The sequence below is a fragment of the Malania oleifera genome, chromosome 2, assembly GCF_029873635.1.
Source record: "Malania oleifera isolate guangnan ecotype guangnan chromosome 2, ASM2987363v1, whole genome shotgun sequence".
In the NCBI taxonomy this organism is placed as follows: domain Eukaryota; kingdom Viridiplantae; phylum Streptophyta; class Magnoliopsida; order Santalales; family Ximeniaceae; genus Malania; species Malania oleifera.
In genome coordinates this window covers 100,188,548-100,206,485 of record NC_080418.1, presented here as the reverse complement: position 1 = coordinate 100,206,485, position 17,938 = coordinate 100,188,548, and the positions used below count along the sequence as shown (strand labels likewise).

The 17,938-nt window shown below is 36.1% G+C and overlaps 1 protein-coding gene across 4 annotated transcripts; it reads left to right on the top strand.

Moving 5' to 3' along the window:
- Nucleotides 1-2,587: 2,587 nt before the first annotated feature.
- LOC131149252 (histidine kinase 2) lies at nucleotides 2,588-17,384 on the top strand. Of its 4 annotated transcripts, none has more exons than XM_058099537.1 (15): nucleotides 2,588-3,023; nucleotides 3,146-3,576; nucleotides 4,522-4,797; nucleotides 5,875-6,366; nucleotides 8,073-8,348; nucleotides 10,889-11,058; nucleotides 11,195-11,407; nucleotides 11,485-11,671; nucleotides 11,865-11,916; nucleotides 11,999-12,228; nucleotides 12,361-12,459; nucleotides 12,932-13,599; nucleotides 14,210-14,716; nucleotides 15,702-16,127; nucleotides 16,799-17,384. In XM_058099537.1, exons 2-14 carry the CDS (start codon nucleotides 3,265-3,267, stop codon nucleotides 15,949-15,951), a joined length of 3,732 nt encoding a protein of 1,243 aa, XP_057955520.1. In that variant the 5' UTR covers nucleotides 2,588-3,023; nucleotides 3,146-3,264; the 3' UTR covers nucleotides 15,952-16,127; nucleotides 16,799-17,384. The 4 variants fall into 4 exon arrangements, with proteins under 4 accessions (XP_057955520.1, XP_057955518.1, XP_057955519.1 ...); XM_058099535.1 differs by having other exon boundaries at nucleotides 2,589-3,023; nucleotides 3,111-3,576; XM_058099536.1 differs by having other exon boundaries at nucleotides 2,595-3,023; nucleotides 3,111-3,576; nucleotides 16,796-17,384.
- Nucleotides 17,385-17,938: the final 554 nt, after the last annotated feature.

The window sequence follows — 17,938 nt, the reverse complement described above, 5'->3', positions numbered from 1 at the left end:
TAGAGAATGAAGTCATGTATCACACTTGTGGTGAAGGTTGAGACTTATACTCATGTTGACTTTTAAGTATAATCTTGGGTGGTGTCATCTCATACTCAATTGTACTATCGAGGAATGTTGATTCTTCATACGTTAAACTTGATTAGTTTATGGTGTTACTTTCCTTAATTTTGACTATTGGTTGGTAAGTTGCAAGTGCTATTATATGAAGATTGTACTATGGAGATAAGAGTTACTCTCAATACTATTGGTGGAATGTCTGTTTAACACCTTTGTTGTTCAAATCATGGTTCCTTAGTGACAATCTCAATTGGGACAAAGGGTGTCGTACTATGAGACTTGACTATTGGCTTGGACATTGGAGTGTTTCCATGAACGAGGCGTAAGGCTAAACTAGATTTGGTGTAGTTTTGTTGTTGTATGAGTGTGATTCTACCACATTTTGTGCATATTTATGAAGGGTGATTCCTTGTGGCCTTGGAAATCTATAGCCCGACGGTACTTATCATTACATTGAGCATTTTCTTAGCTACTTTACTCATCTTGTTGTTACGTCTTGTGCTATGGCTTGTGCCCTTGAGACCTTTTTAATGTGTCTTCCTTAAGCCTAAATTATTTCACCTCACACCACTGAAACATATGATGACTTGCTATTTGAATTTTTCTACTTTTTTAATTTTACCCATAAGACTTATACTCATTGCGTCAAGAGATTTACTTGGGGTTTGCAACTGAATATTTTGCGTTCACTATGAACACATATCAATATAATATAACTAATGTTTCTTTAAATGATCCAAGGTACACTAACAAATAATTGGCCCTTGTCAAATCTATGTGCATTTGCTTGCATGACCTATCTATGATAAACTTACTTATCATTGACTTATCATTGTTAATCTAAATCAATAAGTTTGGGTTAGACTTGTCCTTATCAAACCTCCTGCATTTTTTTTTTTTTTCACTATACTCAACTCGACTAATGTTTAATCAAAATTTATTTACTACTTATTTAAAATAAATTATCCGACCTTCTCTCTTTTTCTCATCATTTTTTTTTTCTTGTGAAGGACAACATAAATGAAATTTAATTGAGTGATCAAAGTCGTCGCCACATTTTTGTTGAATACACATAAGTAGAGCTGCAAATGAGTTGAACTGCTCGCGAGCTACTTGGTGCTCGATTTGATAATGATTCACTCAAACTCGTTTATTAAGTTAATCGAGCTAAAAATTTGAGTTCGTTAACTAAATGAGGCGAACTCGAGTTGGTTCATACTCGACTTGTTAAGCTCACGGCTAGCTCGTTTAACATCTCGCAAGTTGGCTTGTTTAACAACTTGCGAGATAGTTTGTTTAACAATTCGCGAGCTAACTTGTTTACTAGTTTGTTAGTAACTTATGAACAAACTCGATATTGAGCTCGTGAACTAGGTTATATTAGGCTCGTGAACAAACTCAATATTAATCATATTTAATATTTGATTTTAAATTTTTTACTTTAAAAAATATATATATTAAATTATATTTATTAATTATCAATTAATTTAATTAATTAGTGATTTGATTCGTTTATTAGTTTGAAATGAGTTTTAGTCGAGCTTGAGCTCGAACTTGTACTCGAGTTAAGTTGATTTATATGTAAAATGAGTTTTAAGTTGAGTTGAACTCAAATTATATATATGTTAACGAGTCAAAATCAAATAAAAAAGTTTAAGCTCGAGTACGAATTTGGTTATAAATAAATGAGCTGAAATCGAGTTCGCAACTGTTAGGCTCTTACATATAAAATATGCCACCTTAATACAATATATTTAAATTACAATTAAATTAATGATGATCTTAATTTAGTTTAGTTCAGTTTAGACTTCAATGCTGTACAACTCCATTGCTTTTTTTTCGGTAATTATGAGTCTGTCGTCTGGCCTCTAAATTATTTCAATAATTTATATGCATGGACATGGGTGGCCCCAGGCAACAACATCAATAGTCTAATCAACTGTTTGTGGTGTATGCACCTCGAAACATAGGGCGCATGTTAGCAAGCATCCTAGCCAGCAAATGGCCAGCAATTACCGAGGAAGTAAACTAATATGCATATTTTTTCTACTGACATCTGAACTGAATACCCTGCCCCCGCTGTCCCCACGGCCTCTCTCTCTCTCTCGTCCCTGACCATACGTATATCTGCCCGAGCGGCAGAAAAGAAATTCATATCTTTAAAGTCCAAACAAACAAGAAGTGGTACCGCTGCCTGTTTCAGCTTCTCTCTCTTTCAAAGAAGCAGTAGGGACGAAGTCGAAGAAAAGGTTAGAAGCAGGGGAGCAAGGAGGGACGTGGACTTTACAGATTTAAAAATTTATATTTGGCTTATTTTGATTGATTTTTTGGGCAAGATTTTTGGTGTCGTATGCTTTTCCTTAATCTCTCCCACTAGATGATGAGATAATGATGTTCCCATCCTCAAATGACAAATGCTGGACACCATACGCAGGGGGGGCAGGGGAGGGGGGGGGAAAGAGAGAGAGAGAAATAGAGAGAGAGAGAAGAGAGAGAGAGAGAGAGAGAGAGAGAGAGGGTGGGGGGGGGGGGGAGTGTCGATAAAGGTGAAAAAAGGGGCAGGGGCGGCTCTTTCTATTATACTCTGATCACAGATTCCAGTTGGGCTTGCTGAGAAACCAACTGGGCTTCATCAATTTGTTCTTCACCATGCGTTTTTATTGAAAAAGTCTCAACATTGATGCTTCTTTCGGCCACACAGAACCGTGGGAGAGCAAAAGAACCAGTTATAGGAAAGCATCAATTTTATCATATCCCGCTCGTGATTCCCTCACGGTCTGCCAAATAAGTAACTGGGCCGGAGTGACCTTCTTCCTTGCCATCATTTTCCCCGTCCTTTGCGTTCGTCGAAAGGGGTATGGTGTTGATGTGTTTTATTGCTTACCGGAGCAAGCAGAACAGGAGGAACACTGAAGTGTGGAAATGGAAACCTTGATGTAAAAGACAGAGAGGAGATCAAAGAGGTGGGACCCCTGTGTTCATTGTACGAGTCCAATTCGTGTTGGGTTTGTTGAATATTTAAATTGTTATCCTGCAATTTCTGACTTTAGGTGCGTTTCGCGAGCTGGGTTTTCTGGAATTGCAGATTTCTCCTTGTGGGTTTCTCTTAAAAGTTTGACTGTGAAGAGAATTTCTGCAGTAGCTGCGGGTTTCTCGAGTTCCCAAGGCATTTTTTTGAAGGTAAGTAGGTGTGTTTTGCTGAAGATGTCTATAAATTGCAAGATTTCTGGCTTTACTGGTAGGGTACCAGCTAATTACAAGCTGAAGAAGTCAAAGGAGACTGTGCATGAGTCTCACTGTGTCTGGAAATGGAGGAGAGTGCTTCTCTCTCTTTGGTTTCTAGGTGGGGTTTTTGGGTTCTTATGGTTTTCCTCGAGTTTCAATTACGCGGCTTGGCGGGGGAAGGAGAAAACTCCAAATTTGTTTGAAGAAAAGGGTCGAATCTGGCTACAGCACTTCAATGTCAGCAAGAACAAGCTTCGTGCTTGGGCGACTTGGTTCTCTGAGGCGGATCAGGTGTGCGTCTACGTCTCTTGAACTTATATTTATTAGCCAATCTTGCTGCTTGTGGTTTCTCTGGTTTGATTTGTAGCTTATGTCGTGGCTTTTTTAAAAAAAAAAATTTTCTGCACCAGATGTTCTTGTTTTTTAAATTCTTGCTTTGCTGGTATCTGCATGTCAGATTTGATGTATATTAAATAAATTTGCAGGGAAAAAGTAGAGCTTGAGCAGAGTTTTATCTGTCGCTTGTGCTTTCTGGTTTATGAATTTTTTTATGTCGTAATATTGAAATCCTTGCTCTAGTTCGTGAATAGAAATTGGTTTAGCTGTGTGTTTTCCTTAATTTTTACACTTTTCCTAGATTATGAGTTCAACCCTGCTTTAGTCTTCTTAAGATCAAATGTGTGGGGTGGAACCATTCTGGACGAAAAATTCATTAGCTTGGTAGTAAGGTCATGCTACAAAGGAGAACTGATGGGCAAATATTGAAAATATATGTAATTACTCCCAAGTTACTACTCATTACAATGTAAAGTTTAGAGTTCTTGCCAAGATTTCTAGGAAAACATAGGCTGGTACAAATACATTTTGGTTTTCTTATTCGACTTTCTTTCCTGTTGTTTCCCTTTACTTGTTAGATTTGGATTTTGATGTTATAAATAGCATCAGTATATTGTGGCTGAGTGGAACAGACATGGACCTTTTTCCCCACAGTTATATTCAATTAAACAGAAGGATTGGCCCCTCTACTGATTCGGAATGTGCCAAAATTTTCTATATTAAATGTGTGTTTTTCGTTGAGGAAATTATGTGTGAAACTCCACCGAGTCCAGCAATCTTTCCATAGTGCATTTATATCAGAAGACTGAAAATGATATGTTTTACAAATATTAAATTATATGTTGGACTGTTAAATTTTTCATGTTTTTGTCCTCATTTTTGTTAGATTGGGTATTGCAGATAGGATCCGCGAAATGTGCTACGAAACTGACAGTTGACATGGCTCCGAGTAATAGCATTGCCTGTGTTATGAAGGTACTCTGTACAGAGAAGCAGGCATTCGAAAAGCAGCATGAATGTTTTCAAGAAAATGATGAACCAAAGGATCAATGCAGTGTTCGGGAGGAAATCATTCCTTGGAAGTCTGACCTATCATTACTGGGGGACAAATCTGTATCATTTGTTTCTCAGTCCACAGCTTCCTCAATTTTTCCTGGTTGTCAAAATAATTATGAGGTGGGCACCCGATAGTGTTTCTCAGTCCACAGCTTCTTCAATTTTGCCTAGTTGTCAAAATAATTATGAGATGGGCACCCTATATTGTCACTATGTATTAAATTTTGCTCATGTTTGTGTGTATGCCTCTGCATTTTCATTTGTTTGGAACAGTTAAATTTGAGTTTCTTGTAATTGAAGTTTCAGATTCATTAATTTTGTGGTGTGGAAACTGATTTTCAAAGGATGCATATGAGTGAAATATGTTGCTAACAGAAACCAAAAAGAAAAGGAGAAGGGAAATATGAGTCTGCTGAATGGAGACATGGGACAACACTGTATACAAATTTGCATATGTTGTAACATTTTTTTTAGCTGAATGTCCAGAAGAGGAATTGGAAATTTTGCTAATTGAAAAAAAAAAAAAAAAAATTGCTTTGAATTCTTTATAGTTGGTCCAATGATTAGAAGCACTAATGTAGTCGTAAATTATTCGGGCACTTCCACTTCATTGTGTTTCTTTGTCACTGTTTCAATCAACATTTCTCTTCCTAATTGATTTGTAAATAATAGAGTTAGAAAGCATCTTTTAGACACTCAGGGCCTCTTTAGTTGTGGAAAGCAATTTTTACATTTCTAGTTTCCTAAAGAATTACAAATTGTCACCTTGCTCCAGTTTTTGAACTTCTGTAAAGGAAAGCTGGAAAACAGTAATAGGCATTTTTCAACTTTCTATAGAACTTTTGGAAAATTGGAAAACAAGGTGGCATGTTTGTATTTCTTTAGAGAATCAGAAATGAAAACTAAATCTTTTTTCATAACTGAATAGGCCCTAAGGTATCCACTATTTATATATATATATATATATATATATATATATATATATAAATCTGAGGATTTGGAGATTGACCTCCTTATGCACTATTAAACTGCCAATGTAATTTTGTTATCGAGTTTCATCTAGATAACATTTTCTTCAACAATATTATGCGTTGATAGAGATTAACAGGATTTGGAACATGTGGAAGCATGTATTCTTTTAAACTCACAGTATCATGTATTACTTTTGATATATGTATTTTCTTGTGCTCTGATCAGAAAGTGTTGCAAGCAAGGGCAGTAGTGGATGGGGCAAAAGAGCATTGTGAGAGTGTTTCTTTTTGTTTGGTTAATATAACTTGTTGGGTCCTGCTGGGAGTGATAGTCACCTGCAAGACATCCAGTTTTCATGTGCAAGTAAGAAGAAATCGAAAGGAGAATCTGGTTCAGGAGAAACCTATGATGCAGCAGAAGCAGATGCTCCAGCAAAAGCAACAAGAGCTGGCACAGGGTCCTTCTAAAGGTGCTGGGAAGTGGAGGAAGAAGCTTCTAGTAGTATTTGTCATAGGTGGGTTGATTGGATCCATTTGGCTATTTTGTCATTTGAATAATGATATTATTATGAGGAGGACAGAAATGCTAATAAACATGTGTGACGAGCGAGCCCGGATGTTGCAAGATCAGTTTAATGTCAGCATGAACCACGTCCATGCCTTGGCTATTCTAATCTCCACATTTCACCATGGAAAAAGCCCTTCTGCTATTGATCAGGTCATTTCTACTCTGCATAATTTTGTACTTTGATATTGCTTACTCACATGTGCACCTGATTAGAAATTTTAGTTAATGCTTTGGGCCTTTTGCAATTTGCAGTATACCAATTTGATGGAATGGCATTAAGATGATCATTACGCTTAGTTTATGGTGAAAAAAGAAACTCTCTTTTTGTTTTGTTGATTGATTTTTTAGGCTTAAGGGTTTTGTTTGCATGCATTACAAACTAAAGCAAACATGGTTGCATTTCCCTATAGCAGTGAGCCTGACTATACAAGTCGAACAAAAAAGTATGTAGACAACTGACAACATAACAACAACAACAACAAAACCAAGCCTTAAGTCCCACTAAATGGGGTTGGCTATATGAATCATTTTCCGTCAATTTATGCGATCATGGATCATTTCTTTTTATAGATTTAGGGTTATTAAATCCTTACTTACTATCTCATTCCAAGTTATTTTAAGTCTACCCCTACTCCTTCTACTACTCCATACAGTAACTAACTTATTCTTCCTCATTGGCGCACTATTGTGGCCTACGTTGCAAGTGTCCATACCATTTGAGTCGTCCCTCCTTTATCTTATCTTTTATAAGAGCTACACCTAACTTACTGCTAATATGTTCATTTCTTAATTTATCTTTCAGTGTATACCACTTATCCATCTAAGCATTCTCATTTCGGCGACTTTTACTTTTTGGATATTCTATTTCTTTGTCGCCCAACATTTTGATCCATATAGCATAGCTAGTCTTATAGCCATCCTATAAAACTTCCTTTTTAATTTTAAGGGTATTCTACGAATCTACGATCACAAAGCACACTTGAAGCACTTCTTCATTTTACCCAACCTACTTTAACTCTATGCATTACATCATCTGCCATTTCTTCCTCATCTTGCATAATAAATCTAAGGTATCGAAATCTACAAGTGCTATTTATTTCTTCATCATCAAGTTTAACTTTGTCTCCAATATTCCTCCTACCATTACTAAAATTACATTTTATTTATTTTATCTTATTTCTACTTATCCTAAAGCTTCTAGATTTTAAGGCTTTTCTCTATAATTCTAACTCAGCCTTGACTTTGCCCATAGTTTCATCTATTAATATAATATCATCTACAAACAACATACACCATGGAACCTCATTTTGAATACTCTTAGTCAGTTGGTCCATCACTAAAGCAAAAAGATAAGGGCTCAAAGTAGATCCTTGATGTACACCTATGATGATTGGAAATTCTTTAGTTTCTCTATCTATAGTTCTTACACTAGTCATTACTCCATCTCCATCGTACATATCCTTAATGACATTAGTATATCTACTAGGCTACTACATGCACCCTATTTTTCTAAACCCACCATAGAACTTCCCTAGGTACCCTATCATATGCTTTCTTTAGATCAATAAATACCATATGCAAGTCCCTCTTCTTTTCCCTGAACTTTTCCATTAATCTTTTTAAAAGATATATAGCTTTTGTGGTAGATCTCCCAAGCATAAAACCAAATGGATTGTTATTACTTGTTTGATAATGTAAACTTTAAGATATCAGAAGGAAGAATTGGCAATAGGAGTAAAATGCATTGGTTGACTATTTTAATATATTTTACATAGAAAGAAATCATGAATTGTGATATGTGTGTGTTGTCAAAATTATGTTCACCTTGACAATTCTCTCTCTTCTCAATTTTACAGAAAACATTCAGAGAGTATACTGAGAGGACAGCTTTTGAGAGACCGCTTACTAGTGGTGTAGCCTATGCTTTGAAAGTGCTGCACTCAGAGAGAGAGCAGTTTGAGAAGGAGCATGGCTGGACAATAAAGAAAATGGAAAATGAAGACCAAACGTTAGTCCAAGATTGTAATCCAGACAATTTGGATCCTTCACCTGTTCGAGATGAATATGCACCTGTTATATTTTCTCAAGAAACTGTCTCCCATATTGTCTCCATTGACATGATGTCTGGAAAGGTGAGCATTTAACTTGAGGTTCATTCTGACCTTTTGCCCCCTTTTTGTTGAGATTTTTTCTCATTCAAATAACAATTACAATTTCGTTCTATTACACTATTTGATGTCCTTGAAAAAAAAAAAAAAAAAAGGCACCTAGATGCGTCCATATTAATGTTAATAAATGAAATATGGTTCCTGAAAAATGTATTTGTCCATCTTAAGTACCAAGTTTTGTCAGAATACTGGTGGAATAAAGGCAGTAATTGAGGAAAAGCCAGCTGATTGACAAATTGGTCTTCAAGTGAAGTGATTTGAAAAATTCTGGCACATATAATGATAGTCAAATACAAGATTCGACAAGTATGTTTTACCAGCTGACTTTAGATGATTAAGTACAATACCTGTGAGATTTTCTATTGGGGTTGGAAAATGAACTTTCAGAAGTGTGCTTATCTTTTAGACTTGACAATATATGTGTATTGTCAAAAGACATATTTGTACATGTATCAATGCAAGTGTGTATGGTGTTTTGCCCCAAATACATAATTTCCAGCCCCCTCCCCTGTGTCAAAAGGCACACTGTAAAGGGACAGTAAATAGGAATGACTTATGCCCCCTATGTTATATCCATAGTTATGATTTCTTCCTTGTAACACACTATGTTACCTGTTTTACTTTCTTTCTGATACAACTACTGATACGGTTTTCCTTTTCCCCTTTTGACGAGGAGTGTTGATGCCCACCCCCCCCACCCGACCCCCAAAAACACATGCACTCAATATGTATAGAAGTATGAGTCAATCAGTATAACTAAAATATCCCTATACCTTTAAAAAATAAAACAAAAACATTCTTAAAAAAAGAAATAAGTTTCATCCAAATTTGAGAACATTGCATTTGGAGATTTATTTTCAATAGATGATGCTTTGACACTGAAAAACTTTGTGCGTGGCTTGATTTGTTTCCTATATCATTTGAGAGCTGAAGGGGCTTTGTTTCTATTATAAAGCCTTAATTGATTTTTTGCAGTTAAAATTTCTGTGACCTATTGTTAATGAATATCAACAACTATTTCATTGCTATCATGAGTTATCACTATAAATTAAAATATAAGTTTCTGGAAAAAAAAATTTCCATTTTGTTGGAAAACAAAATAAAAGCAGTAGGGTCATAAATGCTGATAAAGAATATATACGTGCTGAAAAATTTTAAAGTAGATAAACATGTGTTGAACATTATTTGAATGAAACAATAAACTTGAAGGAGTAAAATCACAAACCTAAAAGAATCCTCAAAAGAAAATAGGGTCAATTTTGTTCTAGTTCAAAAAGATCATACTCATTAACCAATTACAAAAAATAGCAGGTACAAATTAAAAAGTTTAGGTAACAAATCACAATTTACATTGATGTTAAGCTACTGTTGAGGAATTACGTATTAAAACTATTGAATTCTACTAAACGGTGAATTTATGTAAACACATTTAATTTTTTGATGATTTTAATTTAAAAATATATCTCACTAGTACTATATGTTATAAGTATCACAGTTAGCTATTTCAAAGGAAACACAAATTTAATATAAATATCATAGAGTATTTTTATATTAATTTATGAACTTGATTACAACACTATGTTATTAATGTGTATAATAAACATCTATATTATATTATATATTGTCTAAATATGATGTTTAGTTATTACTTGAAGTTAAATAATTTTAATACAGTTATTCAAAGTTATTCACTTGCAATCACAATATCACCTGCAGCACACATTACACGCACACACCCTTCCATACTCTTTCATGCATGGTTAAATTGAAGTCATTTAATGAGATAAGAGTACTATTAATCTGCTTCTATAGCAACAACAGTTGTCGTAATCAATGAGCTTGTCCATTATTGTGAATGTAGGTTTCTTTCTAATAGGTGAAATAAAGAATATATACGTGCTGAATGACTTATCCCATCCAAATCAACATTAATCCATCATTTTTTATGATCAAATTTAAATTGTGATTTTCTCATCTCATTATCCATGTAGGGGGCTTCTGATCCATTTTGCCAGGTCTACTGTCCTTGTAGGCCGCAGCATTCATGGTTATAGAACTCATAGATTATGAATTTGGCTGGTTACTGGGTTATAGACTTGGTTTTGACTTTCAAACATCTAATGTATTGCATTTGTTTCGATCTTGAGAAGAAATATGATTGAAGATCCATTAAGGAAACTCTTTGCCTGGTATTTCAGTGTCTGGGTTGAAATCCGATTCTATGGAAGTGTTTTGTTACTTTTTGAGGTGTGTTTAAGTTTTGGACTATTCAAACATGTTTATATGCACAATGTTTATCCTTATAGGGCTGGTGATGTGTTCCGTAATTGCTGAACCATACCATGTTTGATGGTGGCCCAGTTGGGAAACAAAATCGTCGTATTAAAACTCTAGAGAATTCTATATCTGAAAGAACTTTTAGTAACAGCGTTCAATAAATTTTGAGCATGATGATTATGCTCATACAAAAATTATTGATTGATGTTATTTTCATTATTGTATAGGAAGACCGTAATAATATTTTGCGAGCAAGGGCATCTGGGAAGGGAGTGCTAACGTCTCCTTTTAAGCTATTAAAATCCAACCACCTAGGAGTTGTCCTGACATTTGCTGTCTACGGTACTGATCTCCCTGCAGATGTGACACCACAGCAACGTATCGAAGCTACTGTGGGGTAAGTTTATCACCTAGTAATTATTTTTTATTCTACATAGCCCGTGATTCAAGATTTATATGGTCATGTTTGCTTTTTGTTATTTAAAGAAGATTTGAATCTGTAATCTTTACACTCGGGCTCATTTCTCCAAAAGGTATCTGGGTGCATCCTATGATGTCCCTTCACTAGTGGAGAAGCTTCTGCACCAGCTCGCCAGCAAACAAACAATTGATGTAAATGTTTATGATACAACCAATGCATCTGCACCCATCAACATGTATGGTCCTGAAGTTATTGATACTGGAGCATTGCACATTAGCTCCCTTGATTTTGGGGACCCATCACGGAAACATGAGATGTGTTGCAGGTTAGCTCTTCGCATTTCTGAACAACAATGTAGGTTACAGTTTTTTGAGTCCAACTTAATCCTCCTGTGATTAATAGGTTCAAGCAGAAACCTCCTCCACCTTGGACTGCAATAATAGCTTCTGTGGGGGCCTTGGTGATCACTTTGCTTCTGGGCCATATCTTTCATGCAGCTATAAACCGAATTGCAAAAGTGGAGAATGACTATCGGAAGATGATGGAACTCAAAGTTCGTGCTGAGGCTGCTGATGTGGCAAAATCTCAGGTGCATGCTAATTCTTCCTTCACTAGCAATTAGTGAACTGCCTTCTCTATTTCTTATGGAAATATGGTATTTATAGTAACTGATTAAACTTTTCTTCTTCTCACCTTTCATTTTTCCTTTCTATTGACTTTGATTTCCTTCCATTATATTTCTACCATGATCCTTCAAATAATATATTATTTCTCCTTTGTAGTTCCTAGCAACCGTATCACATGAGATCAGGACTCCAATGAACGGTGTCTTAGGTAACGAAAGAATCTTTTGTGTTCAACGTTACTTCAGTGCTTATCTTTTAGAATTAGCCCATCATAGATTTTCCCTTTTCAGGTATGCTGCAAATGCTGATGGACACAGATCTTGATGCTAATCAACTAGACTTTGCGCAGACTGCCCATGATAGCGGGAAAGATCTAATATCACTGATTAATGAGGTTCTTGATCAGGCTAAGATTGAATCAGGAAGGCTTGAGCTTGAAGCTGTGCCTTTTGATATGCGGAGTGTCCTTGATAATGTGTTTTCTCTTTTTTCAGGCAGATCTCATGAGAAAGGGATTGAGGTAAAAAACAAAGTTATTTCCTTGTTGACGTAGTTTCTTGATTTCCAATTTGTCCTTGGCGGTTGTTTTCTTTCCTTTTGATGCCTTTTTCTCACATGAACTTGGTTGTGTATGTTCTTTTGGTGAGCCTAGTTGGCCGTTTATGTCTCAGAGCAAGTGCCTGAAGTTGTCATTGGAGATCCTGGACGTTTCCGGCAGATAATCACAAATCTTGTTGGAAATTCTATTAAGGTAAGCTTTTTTCTTAGTTTCTCCCCTTCTGTTTTTCTTCAAATTCTAAAAGTGAAAAATCCTGTGCAACTCATTACCTTATTGTTTGATGGTTTCAGCCTACAATTGATACTGTTGGTACCTCAGATTTTTAAACCCCTTAGACTCATGGTGGAAAAACTTCCCTTACTTCTGTGTGATTAAAGCAATAGAATATTCGTAATTCATTAATAACACTGGTACAGATTCACAAAAATGATTACAACACTGCAAATGGCGTTCAATGAAAGTGTTCATTGTAGACTCGAAAATGGAAAATGTCTCAAGTTACTGATTATACTAAAGCCTAAAGGTTTAACAGATGGCATGGATGTCCCACAACTTTTCAATTTGTCAACACTTTGTGGCTAAGCTTTTGGCTTTTGCCTCAAATTTGTTGTCTTACAGGTTGCATGTTTTTAGTCTGCTAATTTACTACATGTCTAAATTGCAGTTCACTCGTAACAAAGGGCACATATTTGTATCTGTGCATCTGGCAGATGAAGCAAGGGACCGACATGATGTTAAAGATGAAGTTTTGAGACAGAGTTTGACTTTGGTTCAAGATAGGTCAAATAACACTCATAATACATTGAGTGGGTTTCCAGTTGTAGACAGGTGGAAAAACTGGGAGAATTTTAAGAAGTTGAGTTGTACAAATTCTGCAGAGGAACCTGAAATCATCAAATTGTTAGTAACAGTTGAGGACACTGGAATTGGAATTCCTCATGATGCACAAGGACGCATCTTCACACCTTTTATGCAGGCAGATAGTTCCACTTCCCGAACACATGGTGGGACTGGTATAGGACTGAGCATTAGCAAGTGTCTGGTTGATCTTATGCATGGGGAGATTGGGTTTGTGAGTGAGCCTGGCATTGGCAGTTCCTTTTCATTTTATGCAGCTTTCAGAGAAGGAGATAGAAAATTGTTGGATTCAAAGCAGCAGTCTCATAATCCAGCAGTTTCAGAGTTCCAGGGATTGAGGGCATTGGTGGTTGATGAAAGAAGAATCCGAGCTGAGGTTACCAGATATCATCTGCAGAGATTGGGAATATCCGTTGACATGGCTCTCAGTCTAAAATGTGCATCTGTGTGTATATCTAGCATCTGCAAAGCAAGGTAGATTCTATATCTGCTTTGAATAATTATAACAAAGATTAACAGTGGCTTGAATTTCTACCTGAGCTAGGGAGATTTAGGGCCTGAAAATGCTAACATAGCTTCAAGCCAACATAGAAGTCCTTTTGACTGGGGGCACAATTTGTTACTTCTTTCCTTTTCCCTCTCCTTTTCTCTTTCCTGTGTGTTTTTCTTATATATATATAATTATAGTCAGTTCATTACGCTTTATTCATCTGGACTTTTTATTTTGGAGAACGTAGCTAATAAACAGAGGGTGAAGATTAGGGGTCTTACTCCTAATCTTGAATGTCATAGGTTAAGTTGTGGAAATTGTCTTTCCAAAGAGGTAAGAATTGTACATTATACCTTTCCTAGGCTCTCAGTATGGTGTGGTAGCCTGGTGCACTGGGTATTTGTGTTTTTATAGCTGATGAAACAGGCTAGGGTGTAGCTACATCAAAACAGTACTTGTCAATAATATTCTTCTGTCTCATTTGCAGGTTAGGATAATCATAGGAAATTTTATATGAATTTAAAGAATTCTACCAATGCATTGATTACATTTTCTTAATTTTAGCTAATTTGTTGTCAATTGTTGTGTCTGCAGTGCATTTACTCAATTAGCTATGATTCTCGTTGATGAAGATGTTTGGGATAAGGACACTGGCCTAGCATTCCAACATCTGATCCAAGAAATCAGATTGAATGGCAGAATAGAAGCCTCAGATATACCTCTAAAGATATTCCTTTTGGCAAATTCCATTAGCCCTAGCAAGCGCAGCAAGATAAAATCTGCTGGTGTTGTGGATAACGTACTATTGAAGCCTCTTCGTTTAAGCATATTAGTTGCCTGCTTCCATGAAACCCATGGAATTGGCGAGGGAAGGCAGCTGAGTAGAGGCAAACCAACAACTCTGGGGAATTTACTAAATGAAAAACAAATCTTAGTGGTGGATGACAATCTTGTCAACCGGAGAGTCGCAGAAGGCGCTCTAAAAAAGTATGGAGCAGTTGTTACCTGTGTGGACAGTGGGAAGGCTGCTCTAGAGATGCTTAGACCACCTCACAACTTTGATGCTTGCTTCATGGATCTCCAAATGCCTGAAATGGATGGGTAATGTACTTGCCTGCATTCTTAGTTTCTAATTTCTTTTCTAACTTATGTGTGCAGAGGAACTCATGTACTCCTAGGGGGCAACATTTGGCATGCTGGAATCATTCCGCCAGAACAGGATTGCATTTGGAATAGGAATGAACCCAACCTCTGGGCCTTGCACGTTGGGAATCATTCCCAATGAGCTCCATCTCTGTACCTTGATTTGTCATTCTTGAAATTTTGGACTTGGAAACCCAAGAGGGGGTGTGGGTATGCTAATCCAGTTGGAAAGAATGACTTCTTTTTTTTTTGCCTCAAAATGGCAATATTACCCCTTAAAAATAATAACAAAAAAGTACTTGAAATGTCCTAATAATTCCAATTGCCACTTAATGATCCAAAGTTCCAAATGCATTCATGGAAGTCATTCCCATTCCCTGGGAAAGGGAATGACTAGACTGAGATTCCCAATCCACTAAATTCCCATACAAAGTTCCAAAGAAGGTGCGGGGGAATAAGGGATTTAGCCCCGGTCCATCTTAAACCTTTGAAATTGGTCTATTTTTCTGATTTCAGTGATTATATTGGAAATAAGACTTTGTTATAGTAGGTGGCTTGTTTGCTGGTGAATATAGTTTTATTTTATAATTATGTTTTTCATAAGCTGCTTCAACTAGGTGGTTATGCCCGCTCATAATTTTTATCTTCTCAAAACAAGTGTGAAACAAGTATATGGATAGCCCACTTGAGAATCTCCATGGGTTTTTCTCATTTTCTGTTTGAATGACCTGGTTTGAGAGCTCCGGTCCTAACCATCCCTTAAAATTTAATCTTTGGAAGATTTAGAAATATGCTATACAACCAACAGCAAAGAATAGCAATATAAAAAGACAGATGGTGATTCAGTGAATACTTAATTAGCAAGCTTCTATTAAGGGGGTGTCCCAGCTATGACCTCATTTAAATATTAACCATAACTTGGTTTTTGTCTCAAATTATGTAGATTTGAAGCAACACTGAAAATTCGATATATGGAGAGTAAGGCTAATGAAAAAATTGTGCCTGAGGAGGCTTCGACAGAGATGTCTACAAATGTGGGACACTGGCATACTCCTATATTGGCAATGACAGCCGATGTCATTCAAGCAACAAATGGAGAGTGCATGAAGTGCGGGATGGATGGTTATGTGTCAAAGCCATTTGAAGAAGGGCAACTCTATTCAGCAGTGGCGCGATTCTTCGAGTCTGATTGATTGAGTGGGACTGGCCTGGCAGAGATGGTTCATTCGGTGCTCTGGCCTAGGGGTTGATTTGAGACATTTGCAGATTGGCCTTCAAACCATTTGGGTTGTCCACATGGTAGTGAGCCTTACTGCTACAAGGTGGCACAATCAACAATTCCCAGTTCCATTCTTCTCTCATCAATATGGTAATTTGTTACATACACTAGTTCATGATTTTGTGATCTTACACATGCATAAAATCATCAGTGTCGCATGGTCTACTACATTTCATGTTCTAGAAAATTGTTTTTTTTTGTCCCCTATGCAGCCTTTTAATGCTTGTTTCTAACAAGCTAGGGCGGCTCTCATGTTTTTGAGCAACATAGTAGTAGTTGCTCACACATGCTTGAGAACTCGTGTTCACCCACCCACCCTCCCTGCTACAGTACCCCCGTCAACTGGCAAATGGAGTATTGTGTTTATTATTTCTTCCCCATCCATAAAAGTCATAGTTTTTTGGCTCATCAATTTATCCAAGAGTCACTCTTGTAATCATGTCTACATATTTAATTTGGAAATAAATAATAATTTCATTATACCTGCATATAAGGTTTTGAGATCTGTATATTTAAAAAAGCGTTTGTTGTCAATTATGCTGATTGCTGAATGCCTTCAACAGAGTGATGATAAACAAAAATAGGCCTTAACATCAGCCTTGATGACTGGAAAAAGATACAATTGTATATTCCTTTCTTTCCATGACTAATGATGAAAATGAATTAAAATTCTTGTTGTAATGTATTCAAGTACAGAAGTCAATGATTGTTTTAAGACCTATTTTCTTCTGTATGTTTGCTGATTTTCTATCTGTTAGCAGGAATGCTGGTCCTATACGACCACGATGAAAGATACTGATTCTTTGTGGGTACTTGAGGAGATGAAGCAGCAGCTCGTAGCCAGTTGTAATCTATTCTGCATTGTATCAGAATCAGCCTCAGCCAGCAAGATTGATGGGGATTATACGTATAGACACCTTCTTTTGTTTGTGTACTTAAATGCCTTGTGGTATTTTGTGTGGCTTTTAAATGAAGCGTGTGCAAGCAAGATGAGTATGCTATAATGAGAGAAATAACCATATTTTAAATTCTAATAAAATCAATGATTTATCCTTTAATCTTCTTGGGATTTGTGAGAAAATGTGTACAGATAACCCAAATACCAAGAAGGTGAAAGATCAAATTATTTGTTCCTTTAGAATCAATTGTGGCTGTTTTGACAGTATATCGTTTTAGAATGTACTCATCTAAGAGGAGAGATTAATATAGGAGGCGCAACTAAAAGGTTTATGCACTAAAAATCATTTTAAGGTTGAAATTTCGCTACGATTGGCCAATGTATTTGACTATTGTAAAGATTTTGTATTATCCCAATTGGCTGTAAATAAATATAAGGGTTATTATTAATATTATTATTATGATGATGATGTTACCGATGCATTTGTTAGGTTTTTGTTTGTTGAAACCTTCTCAGGCTTGCATTGTAAATTTTTTTGTAGTTTGGTGAGCTGTATAGCTAGCTTAGTTGACATAGCAGTTTATAATGTTTTGTGTATAATTTTACGCTCTAATGTTTTGTTAAAGCAATGCTCCTATCTGGTTGAATGGCTTTGATTATAGAATGAGTGGAACTTGAGACTTTTTGAAAATACCATGATTTGCTCTCTTTCTGATTCTCGGCATGTTTGATGATCTTTATTCTAGACATTTTCTTTCACGTCAAGATAATTTTTTCTTGATTGAATGCAAATCCATCTTTTACAGCGTCAAGTTAAAATTGGGGTTTCTATCTTGTTCAAGTATCCTTTTCTTCCCTTTTAAGTGAGGTTCTGTCCTATTAAAAAATAAAAATAAATAAAACAAATGGTGTTGATGCTCAGGCAAGGATGTTGCTCTGCATGATACTCTGAATTGGGAATGCATTAAAACACACTGCACTTCTAAAAGGAATGGCAGATGTT

Coding starts and splice junctions, on each gene's coding strand:
- LOC131149252 (XM_058099537.1), top strand. CDS start 3,265: ATGTCTATAAATTGCAAGATTTCTGGCTTTACTGGTAGGGTACCAGCT. Junction 6,367..8,072: donor GCCCTTCTGCTATTGATCAG/GTCATTTCTACT, acceptor TCAATTTTACAG/AAAACATTCAGAGAGTATAC. Junction 12,460..12,931: donor TTGTTGGAAATTCTATTAAG/GTAAGCTTTTTT, acceptor TCTAAATTGCAG/TTCACTCGTAACAAAGGGCA.